The sequence below is a fragment of the Pleurodeles waltl genome, chromosome 12 (genome assembly GCF_031143425.1).
Source record: "Pleurodeles waltl isolate 20211129_DDA chromosome 12, aPleWal1.hap1.20221129, whole genome shotgun sequence".
In the NCBI taxonomy this organism is placed as follows: domain Eukaryota; kingdom Metazoa; phylum Chordata; class Amphibia; order Caudata; family Salamandridae; genus Pleurodeles; species Pleurodeles waltl.
In genome coordinates this window covers 613,444,694-613,457,415 of record NC_090451.1, presented here as the reverse complement: position 1 = coordinate 613,457,415, position 12,722 = coordinate 613,444,694, and the positions used below count along the sequence as shown (strand labels likewise).

Genomic DNA, 12,722 nt, shown 5'->3' with positions numbered 1-12,722 from the left:
ATACCAGCCAATGCCCGACAGGACGCATCCTAGCAAGGCTGACAGGTACACCCAGCAAACATAATTATCAACATGACACAAACTGTAAATTGACAGGATCACAGACACACCAATACACATAAAGCACTACTCACGCATTACTAATCTGTGATGGAACCCTCAAAACAAGACACAGTTAGTGTTGTAGGGCAACATTAATGACCGAATGTGCTTTAAAAACAGACTTATAACATCTGCAACCACAGATCACTCCTGATCACCACTAAGCCTGAATCCCCCAACCCCCGTCACAACCAATCTCCACCTCTTGTTCAGAGTCATTAAAGGAACAGCCGCTCCCCGGCCTTTAAAACGTGTGGAAATGAACGAGATAAAATACCACGTGTAACAACTTATGTACATGTAGGAAAAAGTTTTCAAACAGTTGTTTTTTAAATGGCACATAAAATACAAATCACGGATATAGTCAAAATAGCCGGAGAAGGGCGGGTCCCCGTCATTACACAGAGAAAATTGCATCCTTCGTTAAGGACTCACTCCAAAATAAAGAGAGGGAGAAGGGCAGCGGGAGGCAGGGCACCTTCCCCTCTATGCAGCTCAAAAAGGCGGACAAGGGTGACCACCAAATTGAAGAAACTGTTGAAATACTTCCCACCTCACCCAGCACCAAGAGAAAGGAAATACTGCTGTCTCTTACAAGGGCGGCAAGTACCAGCATGCCAGCTGCAGGCTTGTTATTAAGCATGTTTGCCAGTGCATGAACTATCAGTTTCTATGTGAACCCTCTCCTTCTCTCAATAAAACCATCTCTCCCTGGGGCTCATGCTTTAAATATTTAATTGCTTGTTTTCACAGAATGAACAACAGTTTGCCACATTTTTTTTTACACAATGAACCCCACCCATTGCATCAGGCTATTCTTTTCTAAAGCACTGTACAGGGGAGGAGCAAAATGATGCCTCAAACCACCAATCTAAATACAGAATGATCGGGACTGAAATTCTTGGTGCCTGAGAAGTTTTGGCAACCAAGCTGCCTCTGAGTCACGAGACTTGGGACTTGGCCACACGTCTGATGAAAGTTGATCAGGACGTTGTTGCATACTTTCTCGCATATGGACATCTGAAAAATAGAAGGGGGCAGAAATTGTATATATATATATATTTTTTTTTTAACCCATGTTGTTCTGAGGTATTAAATGTGCTTCTACTAGATCCTTGACTCCGTCAGGTCTGCTTCATAGTTTTGGGCCACCCTAAAAGTTTTGGAGAACATAAGACCACCCCGGTAGAACACAGTTTTGAGAGCTTTTTTTTTTTTTTAAACTGAACTTGATACTAATACTTAATCGGAGTTGAAGTCTACCAGAGAGCCAAACAACAGTCCACATTCCAATTTCTTTGTAAAAGAAGTCTATGACACATAGAACATATTGCAAAACTGCTGGACTGCAATATAGCAACCAACCAAGTGCTGCAAAAATGGCATTAAACCAGCCAAACCAAAAACTCAACACTTGCATTGGTCACTTGATGTAATGTACCATTTTAACACCATGCAATGTGAACTGGCAATTGCAACATGATGTACCAGCAAGATAGAGCCATATAGGGGTCCCAACTCTACAGAACTTAGGGAAGTTGACAGTTGGAAAGTGATGCCATCACAGAAATGTTCTGTTGACTCACTGAGGCCTTCCTCTCATGCAGCTTACTACGCACCCATGACCCCGGGCATTTTGTCGCCCAGATTCTCAGAGCGCGCAAGAGAGGAAGCAGATCAAGCAACAACATGTTGCTCAGGAGGGGAAGTGCAGGAAGTTTGAAGACAAGTATTATCTTTGGGGCGCATGGAGGACAAGCATACAGTGCTAACATTCCATCCAATTCCAGAACATTCTCGCCACAATAAATAGGGACTGGAAAGGAGGGTTTCTGCTGAAGCTCTTTTGCCACAGAATTCCTCCTCTCCAGCATTTCTTACATTATTGCACACTGGGGTCTCACACACACTAGGCCACTTATCTCAAACATGAACTTGCTTGTCCCTGGTAGGGCCTCTTCCTCTCTCCTCAGAGAAGCCTCAAGACATATCTTGAAATCCCTGGGACTCTCTATAGGTTGTAGACACCTTTTTTCTGTTGCATTATTAATGAAATGTGTAGAGCATAGATATCACCCGTGAGGGTGTCCTGAGAAGGAGACGACCAGGGCTGTCTGAGGAGGGATGACTGGAAGAACCAGGTTGTAGTTTATTGCAGAATTCGAGGACGGAGCATGCAGCTCTGATATGGAGGGAGAGATTGGAACTATATTTAGGGGTGAGGAGGGAGAAAGCGCTACCCCAGCTTTAGATCGCCATGTACACCCTGGTGTGCTGGTTCAAGCGCTTTGAACTCTTACAGCACATATCTTGCCTACAAGGCCACACAAATACTAGCTCAGTTAGAACCATTTCTGCACAACCACTCACAGTATCCATACCAACCCCCCTCCTGGGATCTCCTGACAGAGTCTACAGTACCCCCTGCCGGGCATCGACTCTGTGGCTGTTGAGAGTACAGAAGAGACAATGCGTATCCTTCAGGAACCAATCTGTAGACATGACTAAAACCCAAAAGGCTGGCCAGAAAAGATGCGATGCAATCTCATTCAATGATCAAAAATCCAAATTAATAATAAAACAGGGTCAGACAGCACTCCATTTAAAAACATGAACTTTTGCGCCAAAACATTTTGCACAAGAGCTGTGTTTTTTACCCCACTGGGCTAAGTAAAGATTCCATCTCGGCAGCATCAATTCAGATTTCACTTTGCAACGAAGTAAGCAAGCAAATTCTAGATGGTTAAGAACAGCTAGCATGTGAAAGCAAAAAGAGACCTCTGAATTTGTACCTGTGAAACAAATAATCCTCCTTTAAACAGAGATATAGCATCCTATTCATCGATGAAACCCAAGTCATCTGCAAGACTTGGAGCTCCTTAAAGGCTACCTGTAGCACCCCCCCCCCCCCCACACACACACAAACACACACAGACATGTGTACAACATATGATTTGAATTCTTTATTTTCCACCCCATTCTGGGCTCGCCCAAGTGCGGCATGGAACGAACACTCACCCCAACTAATATGTACAAGTTGCGTTACACTCAGTGACTGCCCTAAATTAACATCTGCAAGTGAACCTGTGCAGGTGAAGGGAAGTGACAGAAAGACAGACTCCCACATCAGAGCCTCCCCTTACTATCCGTTTGACACATCTGGCAAGGTCTTTCAACCCCCACCCCCTCCCCCACCCCTATCCCGATTACAATCCTTGCTTTTTCAATTTCCCCATCTCTTCAAAAAAAATAGTTGAGAGAACCTTTCAGAACATGAATAAATATTTCAATTTTGCGTGCAAATCTCGGCGAAAAAGCCTGAGGGCGAAGTGATTGAAGGGGGCGCGGAATAATGGATTTCATTTAGATAAGATACTGGAAATTATTTCTCGAAAAATGAAGACTGATGGGTCCATTGAAAGCTTTAAAATGGCATTTCAGAGGCAGCTGGATTTCAGAGGCGCCCCCAGTGCCTGGCGCCATCCCCCTATCTCATTGCTGAAAATCTCAGGAGGCTCCCTCTCCCCCCTCTCCTCCTTTTTCCCCTCCCTCTCTCTCTCAGGGCCCTTCTTGGATGTCTGTTAGCGCGGCCGTCATTCTGTGACTACAAAGATGAAGGAGAAACTTCTGCAACGACCCACTTCACCCAATCTGACGGTTCAACAACCCCTGCCAGAGGATGGTGGTGTGGTAATTTGGTGGGATGGGGAGTAATATCCTAGATGTGGTTGTTACCTTCACAGACAGACACTAAAACACAACTGTAGAAAGACACCAGCAACAACCACCTCCCATGCCACTTTTAGAATTACCTACGAAACTGACCTCTGTTAACAATGAACGCAGGAATCAATTTTTCAGTTTTTTTCGCTTCTTGTGCGTTTTTCTCGTACATTTTTGTTAACTTTTACGTTAAAGACAAAACGTGAGATAACCTTACTGGTTCCATAAACACTAAACAAGACTTCTAAGCCCGGCTCCTAGGCGTGAGGAAATTGTTTGACCCTGGGCAAATTACTGAATTCCTTTACCTCTAGATAGGTTTAACATTTCTTCGCACATAACTTGTTAAATTGCGGACACTTTTTATTGTTAAACTATTTTGTATAACTTCCTTTCCTTGCTCTCGCCAGATTGGAGTTCTAATAAGCTAGACCACTTTGAGGTCACAGTGGATAGAATTGTAACCAGCCAGAGTAAGGACAAACAGCTACTCCAAAGAGGACTACAAGGTACTATTAGAAAGATACACTGTAGCACAGAAAAACAAAGATGTGGGATCATAAAACCGGTGCTGAATTGAACTATTGGTTAAAGGTGGGGTTCACCAGCACTCTTTTTTGGGGATCATGAGTTATTTTTCTCTTTAGACTTTGACCCTGAGGAAGACAGAGAGACGCTGAAAAGGGTAAAAGAAGCCAGAAGACTAAAAAGGTACTAGCAAAGAGACTTATAACCCGTAAAAGCCTAAAGGCCTTATTACTGCTAGTTCTCCACTCAACTTCCCAGCTATCTATACGATTTTCTTACAAACTTCCACCATTTCACAGATGTTTACTCTATTTTTATAAGTGGCACATGGTGTCCTACAAATGATATCTGCTTATTAGCTGCTGCATTATGATAAGCGTCTTCTGGGATTGTAAAGCCTTGAAGAGTCTAGCAGACGAAACATGTGTCGGCTGTATCTTACAAAGTGGCCTTCAACCACTACAATATCAATACAGCCTTGTCTTCTGCGACATTGTTGCTTTTGTCATCAAAAGGGATTTGCTGCCTGTGCGTCTGTAACAAAAGCCATCTTCTGCGGTACCAATATTACAGATCTCTGCAAATACAGTAAGAACACAAGGGCTACGAGTAATCATTTCAAAACGGAATGTTGGCTCTATACTTCATGCAACTACTGATTATAGGTAATTTTTACTGACTTCAGACCATTTCTGAAAAGATGTCAAAACAGACACAGAGAGATGAAAAAGCACCTACATAAAGGGGATGGGGATGTGGGGTGTGGAAGAAATGGGCGTGATGTGGATCCAAGACTGATCATGCTCGGTAATCGGCACCCCAACTTCAGCAGCACCAGCCGAGGGCTGCAGAGAAATACTTTGGGCCCCGGCACTTAACATTTTACAAATTAAACCCTGCAAAAATGCCCTGCTTTACAGAATTACTGATATGAAAGCGCAACACGGGGCATTAATTAAAGAGAAAAACACAGAGCGTTGGAATGCAAACCTCCTGCGTTCAGCTGTAAATGAAGGCTGCTTCTGTAAAGAAAAAAAACACACACGTCCTTCTCAGGCATTTCCTTTCTCTTCGATTAAACCCACATGTCTGAGGACCTTTCTCCACCCCCCCCCCCCCCCCCCCCCACAGCATCATTTATTCACCGAGAAGCAAACAGCGCTTTGCAGAAATCCTGAACCTCGTGCGGGTTTTAAGGTTTGGTCTGCAGAAGTGTGATTTTACAGTGCGTGGATATTAAGCCCGTGTATAGAGCCGTCCTTTCCGAGTGTGTCTGGAGTGCCCCCGGCCAGGTATCATTACAAAAAGAAGCAACAGACGTCTGCTGTGCCGGCGAGGACCTGAGCATCCACAGGTCTTTTCTATCGATCTGTCTCGAGGAGCGCCTTCGCCGCCTCTCAGCGCCACATCCCCGCGGAGATCAGACACGCTGCGGGGCTGCAGCTGAGGTGCTCCGTGCCACCCGCCTGATAGCACGCCAGGCTGCCTGCTCGCGACACCCACGTTATGCCACGCGCTTTTCTATACGCTTATTACATTTTGCACGATCCAGTGGCGCTTTCGCAATTTGGACACTCTTTACCGACAAGGGGCGCTCACTGGCTGGAGTCAGTGTTCCATTGACATTGTATGTATCCGTGTTTCGTACTTCGTAGATGTGACTCGCATTGGATGAGGTTAGGATGGACCACTATATTGTTTACTGCCGGAAGACACGATACTTTGACAGGTTGCCCTGGTGGTGCAAGCGCTAGATTACGCATTGTTATCTAGCATTTTTATAGCGTTTAATTGACACTAGTGGCATCGAAGCACTCGCAGTCCAGAGTCATAGACGTATCTCTATGGTTAGTTGGAGGTGTGTGGTTGTAATAAGACCAAGGCATGGGGATGTATGTGCCTGAATTGCACTTTTATTAAAAGGTAGCAACTTTGTATGCCATTATGTGAATAACGCCCGCCCCCAGGAGACCCTCTTCTGGAAACTAAACTTACTTTCGTGTATTTGTATAGAACAATGTCCGTTATCCACAGAGGTACCCATCGTTTTTCAACTGGTAGATTGTACATCCCGATGGCCAAAATCCATGTTTTCCCCCCGTGGTAACTCAAGTTCTTCTCACATAATTAGGGTGTACGATGCCCAGCCTTCTCTACACCATCAGACTCTCTTGTTAACCACGTGACCAAGACTGTGCTCCTAGGTCTGCATTCAGCCCCCACCATCTCTCCTACACCCTCATCTTGACACCTCAACTTTCCTCGCCAAGACCACACTCACTCATCCGAACTGCGACAGCTCCACAAACTCACCATCTTCAAGCTCACTCGTGTAGAAATCTCCGTGTCCGTCCGCGGCACCCGGGCTGATTTCTGATTATTTGACCAAAAGTGACCATTTCGAGATCTGAGACTCAATTTAAGAGTATGAGTCACGGGAAGCTCGGCCGCTTTCCAGAGCGTGAGGCTCACACTTAATGAGTGACACTGCAAGCGCCTGCCGCTTGGCGGCGCCTTCTCCAGCAGGATGGATGTCGGATTGTAGGTGCAGTACTGAGGATTCTGATACGACACACATCTCCCGGGTAAAGGGGGTGGTCTGTCTGACCCTGCAGTTACCAGTGGGAAGCACGTCTGCGCTGATGGCTCACGCGAGGAGCTCCCCCTGCCACAGCACGTGCCTGGCGAGCACAGTGAGCGCACGAGTCTCGCCCCGCCCCCTCCTAGAACAAGAACTACACTAACATGCTCGGGAGCTTCGGTCAGACATGTCCCGCACATCCTCACATGTATGGGCTTCGGCGAGTCCATCGGACAGCTCGCGCCGATTCTTCCACATTCACTTCAGCTCTTCCCTCCCAGACTGCTCCCTACTTATGCCTTCGCTTCCTAACCCATCAATGCTCGCCGTGCAAGAGACACGAAAAGTTTCACGTGTAAAAACACCCCCGCTCTGCTTCAGATCCTGCCAGGGTCCGCCACCTCATCCCCACAAGCACAGGGAGCGGGCGACAATGTAACAACCACCAAACTGCCTGAAAGAAGCCAGCACTGCCCTCCAGTCCCCTAAAGGAGCCTCTTCTAAGGCAGCACAAGCTCCAACTGATCCAGACACCTAAAATAGCGCCTCAACGAAAAGGGAAATAGTAGGGGAAACGTGACCCCTTCCTCCACTTTCATTCGTGTGACCCACGCCACCCATCCACACTCACATAGGGCACAGAGATAGTCATTCTAGGCGCAAACAGAAGCCTCGTCGAAGAGGGGCATCACCCCCTCCATCAGCAAAAATCAAACATTTCTGGAAAATTCTACACTCTTACCCCACCCCAGCCCCCAAATATAAATGACCCAACTAGCGCGAGCAGAAGAGCACGTCTTGATAATGTACCCACACCCCCTCCGCAAAGGTACCAACACCCGAGCTGTAAAACAAATGATAAGTCCCCCTTGGTTGTCACACACGTTGCGATTTGTGCTCCCCTCCTTGAAACACACTCTCATCCCGGCGCCCTGCTCAGGCGTCGGCCCGTGTTTGCGGAATGGCTCTTCCGTGAACTTCAGGGCATCTCTCAGCGCTAGTCTAACAGGGAGCACATGATGTACATCACTTTCAGTGAAAAAAAACAACACAAGAACTCACAGACTACAAGCTCTTGTCCCATTTTCCAATCTCCCCCGCCGAAGTATGAAAGCTAGCAGGGGAGGGGTCAGCAGGAGGGGTACGTTTTGAAATGTCTACCCCCCTGTAAGGCAGCCGGCACGTTGCAAACGCTCGAGCACAAAAGCGCAGCCCCGCACAAAGACGCGAGAAGTTCGGGTCCTACCTTGAGAAAGAGTGTCCGAGAGAGTCAAAATCCAGACGACCAAGACCAGCATGCTCCCTGCTTCAGCCCCCGGGTGGCGGCCAGGTCTCGGGGGACTTGACAAGGGGGTGTCCGTCCCTCGGCGTCTCCTTCCTTTCTCCCTCCTCACTGTTCCTCCAGATAAATCATTCCCCCACAGTAGAGAGCCGCCAGACCGTCCGCCCCCTTGCCTCTCACACACTCGCGCACACAAAAAGTCTTGGAATGAGAGAGGGATGGATTCAGAGGGGAATGAACCATTCCGCGGGCGGGGGGGGGGGGAGGAGACTGACTCCAACAAAGTCCTCGGGATTCGCGAATGTTGCTGCAGGAAAAACAACAGAACTACACGAGTTCCTGGAAGTTTAGTAATGCGGGCAGAGTCTAAAGATCTGCAGAGAAGAAGTTCTTACACATCCAGAAAAAAGTGGAGTCTTTCTGTTTTTTTTTTTGGGGTTGTTTGAGGGAGTTTCTTGCAGTTTTTGTCCCTCCCTCTCCTTGTGCAGAGGGATGGAAATACTAAACCTCCCCCAGCCTCGAGGTTTCCCCACCTCCTGCTCACTGAGATGGGAATGGAGACTCGTTTCACTTCCTCTCCTTCAGAGGGATGCAGGCGCTGTGACTGGCGTGGACTGGTCCCCAGGGGAGGGCCGGTTCCATTCGGAAAATAAGGAGGAGGATTCCGATCCAGGCGGCGGCTCTGAAAGGCTCGCGGGGCTGGGAAGTCACAAACTCATTCACATTTAAGGCACATATGGGGAATTAAAGGACTGGCCTGGAAAGGCTGGGGGCTGAACATCACATGTCCGACTGACCGTGCCAGACTGTGCTTAGCCCCGATCTGTCGGAATAGGCATGAAAGGAGGTGGGCTGGGCCCTTGGTTTACATGATTCCGTTCAGTATTTTCTTTATTTGGCCCATTTTACAGCCTCTTCTTAAGGCACAGAAACATGGTCTCCAAGTTAATACTGTATTTTCACAGTATCCCACTCTGTAGAGTTCCAAGATCACGCCATTTTGGCAAGAGGACGTTACTCGAAATAGAATTTGACTTTTGCAAGCAGTTTTATGTATTAAGCAAAAACTACAACTCCCAGAATGCAGTGGTTTGTTCGTTTAAAGACACATGCTACTAAAGTAGCTTGTCTTCTGGGTGAACAACATGTGTAGCATCAGGTATGTTTAAATCCATTTACCACAATATATGTCACATCCATCTCGGATGGGAGAGTGACCCATCATTCATTTTGAAAACTATTTCCCATGTTGTCCAGTGGTTGGCTTCTCCACTTGTCGCTGTGTGCTAGGAATAATTCAAAAGGCCCCCTTTTGTGCAAAACATAGCATCTTCCACTTGCTTTATTCCCTTTACATTGGTAAATGTCTTTTCGTACATCATGGTAGCCAGCTAAACTAGGTGTAGGCCTTTAAGTGAATGGATTGATCAGGGAGAGGCAGGAAGGAAGACCTGATAGAAGGCTCTCTGCAAAGGCATGGAGGCACTGTCTCGCTTCCATGGCAAGAGTTGGCTAAGAACTTTGAAAGTGGAGGGGCGTTAAAGCATGGTTTGCTTACTACTACACGCCCATTGTCCATGCCTATGGATTACTCTCAGTTGTTCTTTGGGGTGTTGTTTGGAGCAGGTGTGAGAAGGTAGCCTCTTTCTAGCCTTGTTACCCCCACTTTTGGCCTGTTTGTGAGTGTATGTCAGGGTGTTTGTCACTGTTTTCACTGTCTCACTGGGATCCTGATAGCCAGGCCTCAGTGCTCATAGTGAAAACACTATGTTTTCAGTATGTTTGTTATGTGTCACTGGGATCCTGCTGGTCAGGACCCCAGTGCTCCTAGGTTTGTGGCCTATATGTATGTGTCACTGGGACCCTGTCACACAGGGCCCCAGTGCTCATAGGTGTGCATGTATATGTTCCCTGTGTGGTGCCTAACTGTCTCACTGAGGCTCTGCTAACCAGAACCTCAGTGGTTATGCTCTCTCATTACTTTCAAATTGTCACTAACAGGCTAGTGACCATTTTTACCAATTTACATTGGCTTACTGGAACACCCTTATAATTCCCTAGTATATGGTACAGGTACCCAGGGTATTGGGGTTCCAGGAGATCCCTATGGGCTGCAGCATTTCTTTTGCCACCCATAGGGAGCTCTGACAATTCTTACACAGGCCTGCCACTGCAGCCTGAGTGAAATAACGTCCACGTTATTTCACAGCCATTTTACACTGCACTTAAGTAACTTATAAGTCACCTATATGTCTAACCTTTACCTGGTAAAGGTTAGGTGCAAAGTTACTTAGTGTGAGGGCACCCTGGCACTAGCCAAGGTGCCCCCACATTGTTCAGAGCCAATTCCCTGAACTTTGTGAGTGCGGGGACACCATTACACGCGTGCACTACATATAGGTCACTACCTATATGTAGCTTCACCATGGTAACTCCGAATATGGCCATGTAACATGTCTATGATCATGGAATTGCCCCCTCTATGCCATCCTGGCATTGTTGGTACAATTCCATGATCCCAGTGGTCTGTAGCACAGACCCTGGTACTGCCAGACTGCCCTTCCTGGGGTTTCACTGCAGCTGCTGCTGCTGCCAACCCCTCAGACAGGCAGCTGCCCTCCTGGGGTCCAGCCAGGCCTGGCCCAGGATGGCAGAACAAAGAACTTCCTCTGAGAGAGGGTGTGACACCCTCTCCCTTTGGAAAATGGTGTGAAGGCAGGGGAGGAGTAGCCTCCCCCAGCCTCTGGAAATGCTTTGTTGGGCACAGATGTGCCCAATTCTGCATAAGCCAGTCTACACCGGTTCAGGGACCCCTTAGCCCCTGCTCTGGCGCGAAACTGGACAAAGGAAAGGGGAGTGACCACTCCCCTGACCTGCACCTCCCCTGGGAGGTGTCCAGAGCTCCTCCAGTGTGCTCCAGACCTCTGCCATCTTGGAAACAGAGGTGCTGCTGGCACACTGGACTGCTCTGAGTGGCCAGTGCCACCAGGTGACGTCAGAGACTCCTTGTGATAGGCTCCTTCAGGTGTTAGTAGCCTTTCCTCTCTCCTAGGTAGCCAAACCCTCTTTTCTGGCTATTTAGGGTCTCTGTCTCTGGGGAAACTTCAGATAACGAATGCATGAGCTCAGCCGAGTTCCTCTGCATCTCCCTCTTCACCTTCTGATAAGGAATCGACCGCTGACCGCGCTGGAAGCCTGCAAACCTGCAACATAGTAGCAAAGACGACTACTGCAACTCTGTAACGCTGATCCTGCCGCCTTCTCGACTGTTTTCCTGCTTGTGCATGCTGTGGGGGTAGTCTGCCTCCTCTCTGCACCAGAAGCTCCGAAGAAATCTCCCGTGGGTCGACGGAATCTTCCCCCTGCAACCGCAGGCACCAAAAAGCTGCATCTCCGGTCCCTTGGGTCTCCTCTCAGCACGACGAGCGAGGTCCCTCGAATCCAGCGACACCGTCCAAGTGACCCCCACAGTCCAGTGACTCTTCAGCCCAAGTTTGGTGGAGGTAAGTCCTTGCCTCACCTCGCTGGGCTGCATTGCTGGGAACCGCGACTTTGCAAGCTTCTCCGGCCCCTGTGCACTTCCGGCGGAAATCCTGTGTGCACAGCCAAGCCTGGGTCCACGGCACTCTAACCTGCATTGCACGACTTTCTAAGTTGGTCTCCGGCGACGTGGGACTCCTTTGTGCAACTTCGGCGAGCACCGTTTCACGCATCCTTGTAGTGCCTGTTTCTGGCACTTCTCCGGGTGCTACCTGCTTCAGTGAGGGCTCTTTGTCTTGCTCGACGTCCCCTCTCTCTGCAGGTCCAATTTGCGACCTCCTGGTTCCTCCTGGGCCCCAGCAGCGTCCAAAAACGCCAAACGCACGATTTGCGTGTAGCAAGGCTTGTTGGCGTCCATCCGGCGGGAAAACACTTCTGCACGACTCTCCAAGGCGTGGGGGATCCATCCTCCAAAGGGGAAGCCTCTAGCCCTTGTCGTTCCTGCAGTATTCACAGTTCTTCAGCCTAGTAAGAGCTTCTTTGCACCAACCGCTGGCATTTCTTGGGCATCTGCCCATCTCCGAGCTGCTTGTGACTTTTGGACTTGGTCCCCTTGTTCCACAGGTACCCTCAGTCAGGAATCCATCGTTGTTGCATTGCTGATTTGTGTTTTCTTTGCATTTTCCCTCTAACACGACTATTTTGTCCTTAGGGGAACTTTAGTGCACTTTGCACTTACTTTTCAGGGTCTTGGGGAGGGTTATTTTTCTAACTCTCACTATTTTCTAATAGTCCCAGCGACCCTCTACAAGGTCACATAGGTTTGGGGTCCATTCGTGGTTCGCATTCCACTTCTGGAGTATATGGTTTGTGTTGCCCCTATCCCTATGTTTCCCCATTGCATCCTATTGTAACTATACATTGTTTGCACTGTTTTCTAAGACTATACTGCATATTTTTGCTATTGTGTATATATATCTTGTGTATATTTCCTATCCTCTCACTGAGGGTACACTCTAAGATACT

The 12,722-nt window shown here is 48.1% G+C and overlaps 1 protein-coding gene across 1 annotated transcript in view; it reads right to left on the bottom strand.

Annotated features, from left to right (window-relative positions):
* KIRREL1 (kirre like nephrin family adhesion molecule 1) overlaps window positions 1-8,589 on the bottom strand; it is a 415,875-nt gene extending 407,286 nt beyond the window's left edge. The window contains exon 1 of the mRNA XM_069217892.1: window positions 8,181-8,589. Within this exon, the coding sequence (XP_069073993.1) occupies window positions 8,181-8,232 (52 nt within the window). The 5' untranslated portion in view covers window positions 8,233-8,589. The remainder of the gene's footprint in view (window positions 1-8,180) is intronic.
* Between the last annotated feature and the right edge of the window lie 4,133 nt (window positions 8,590-12,722).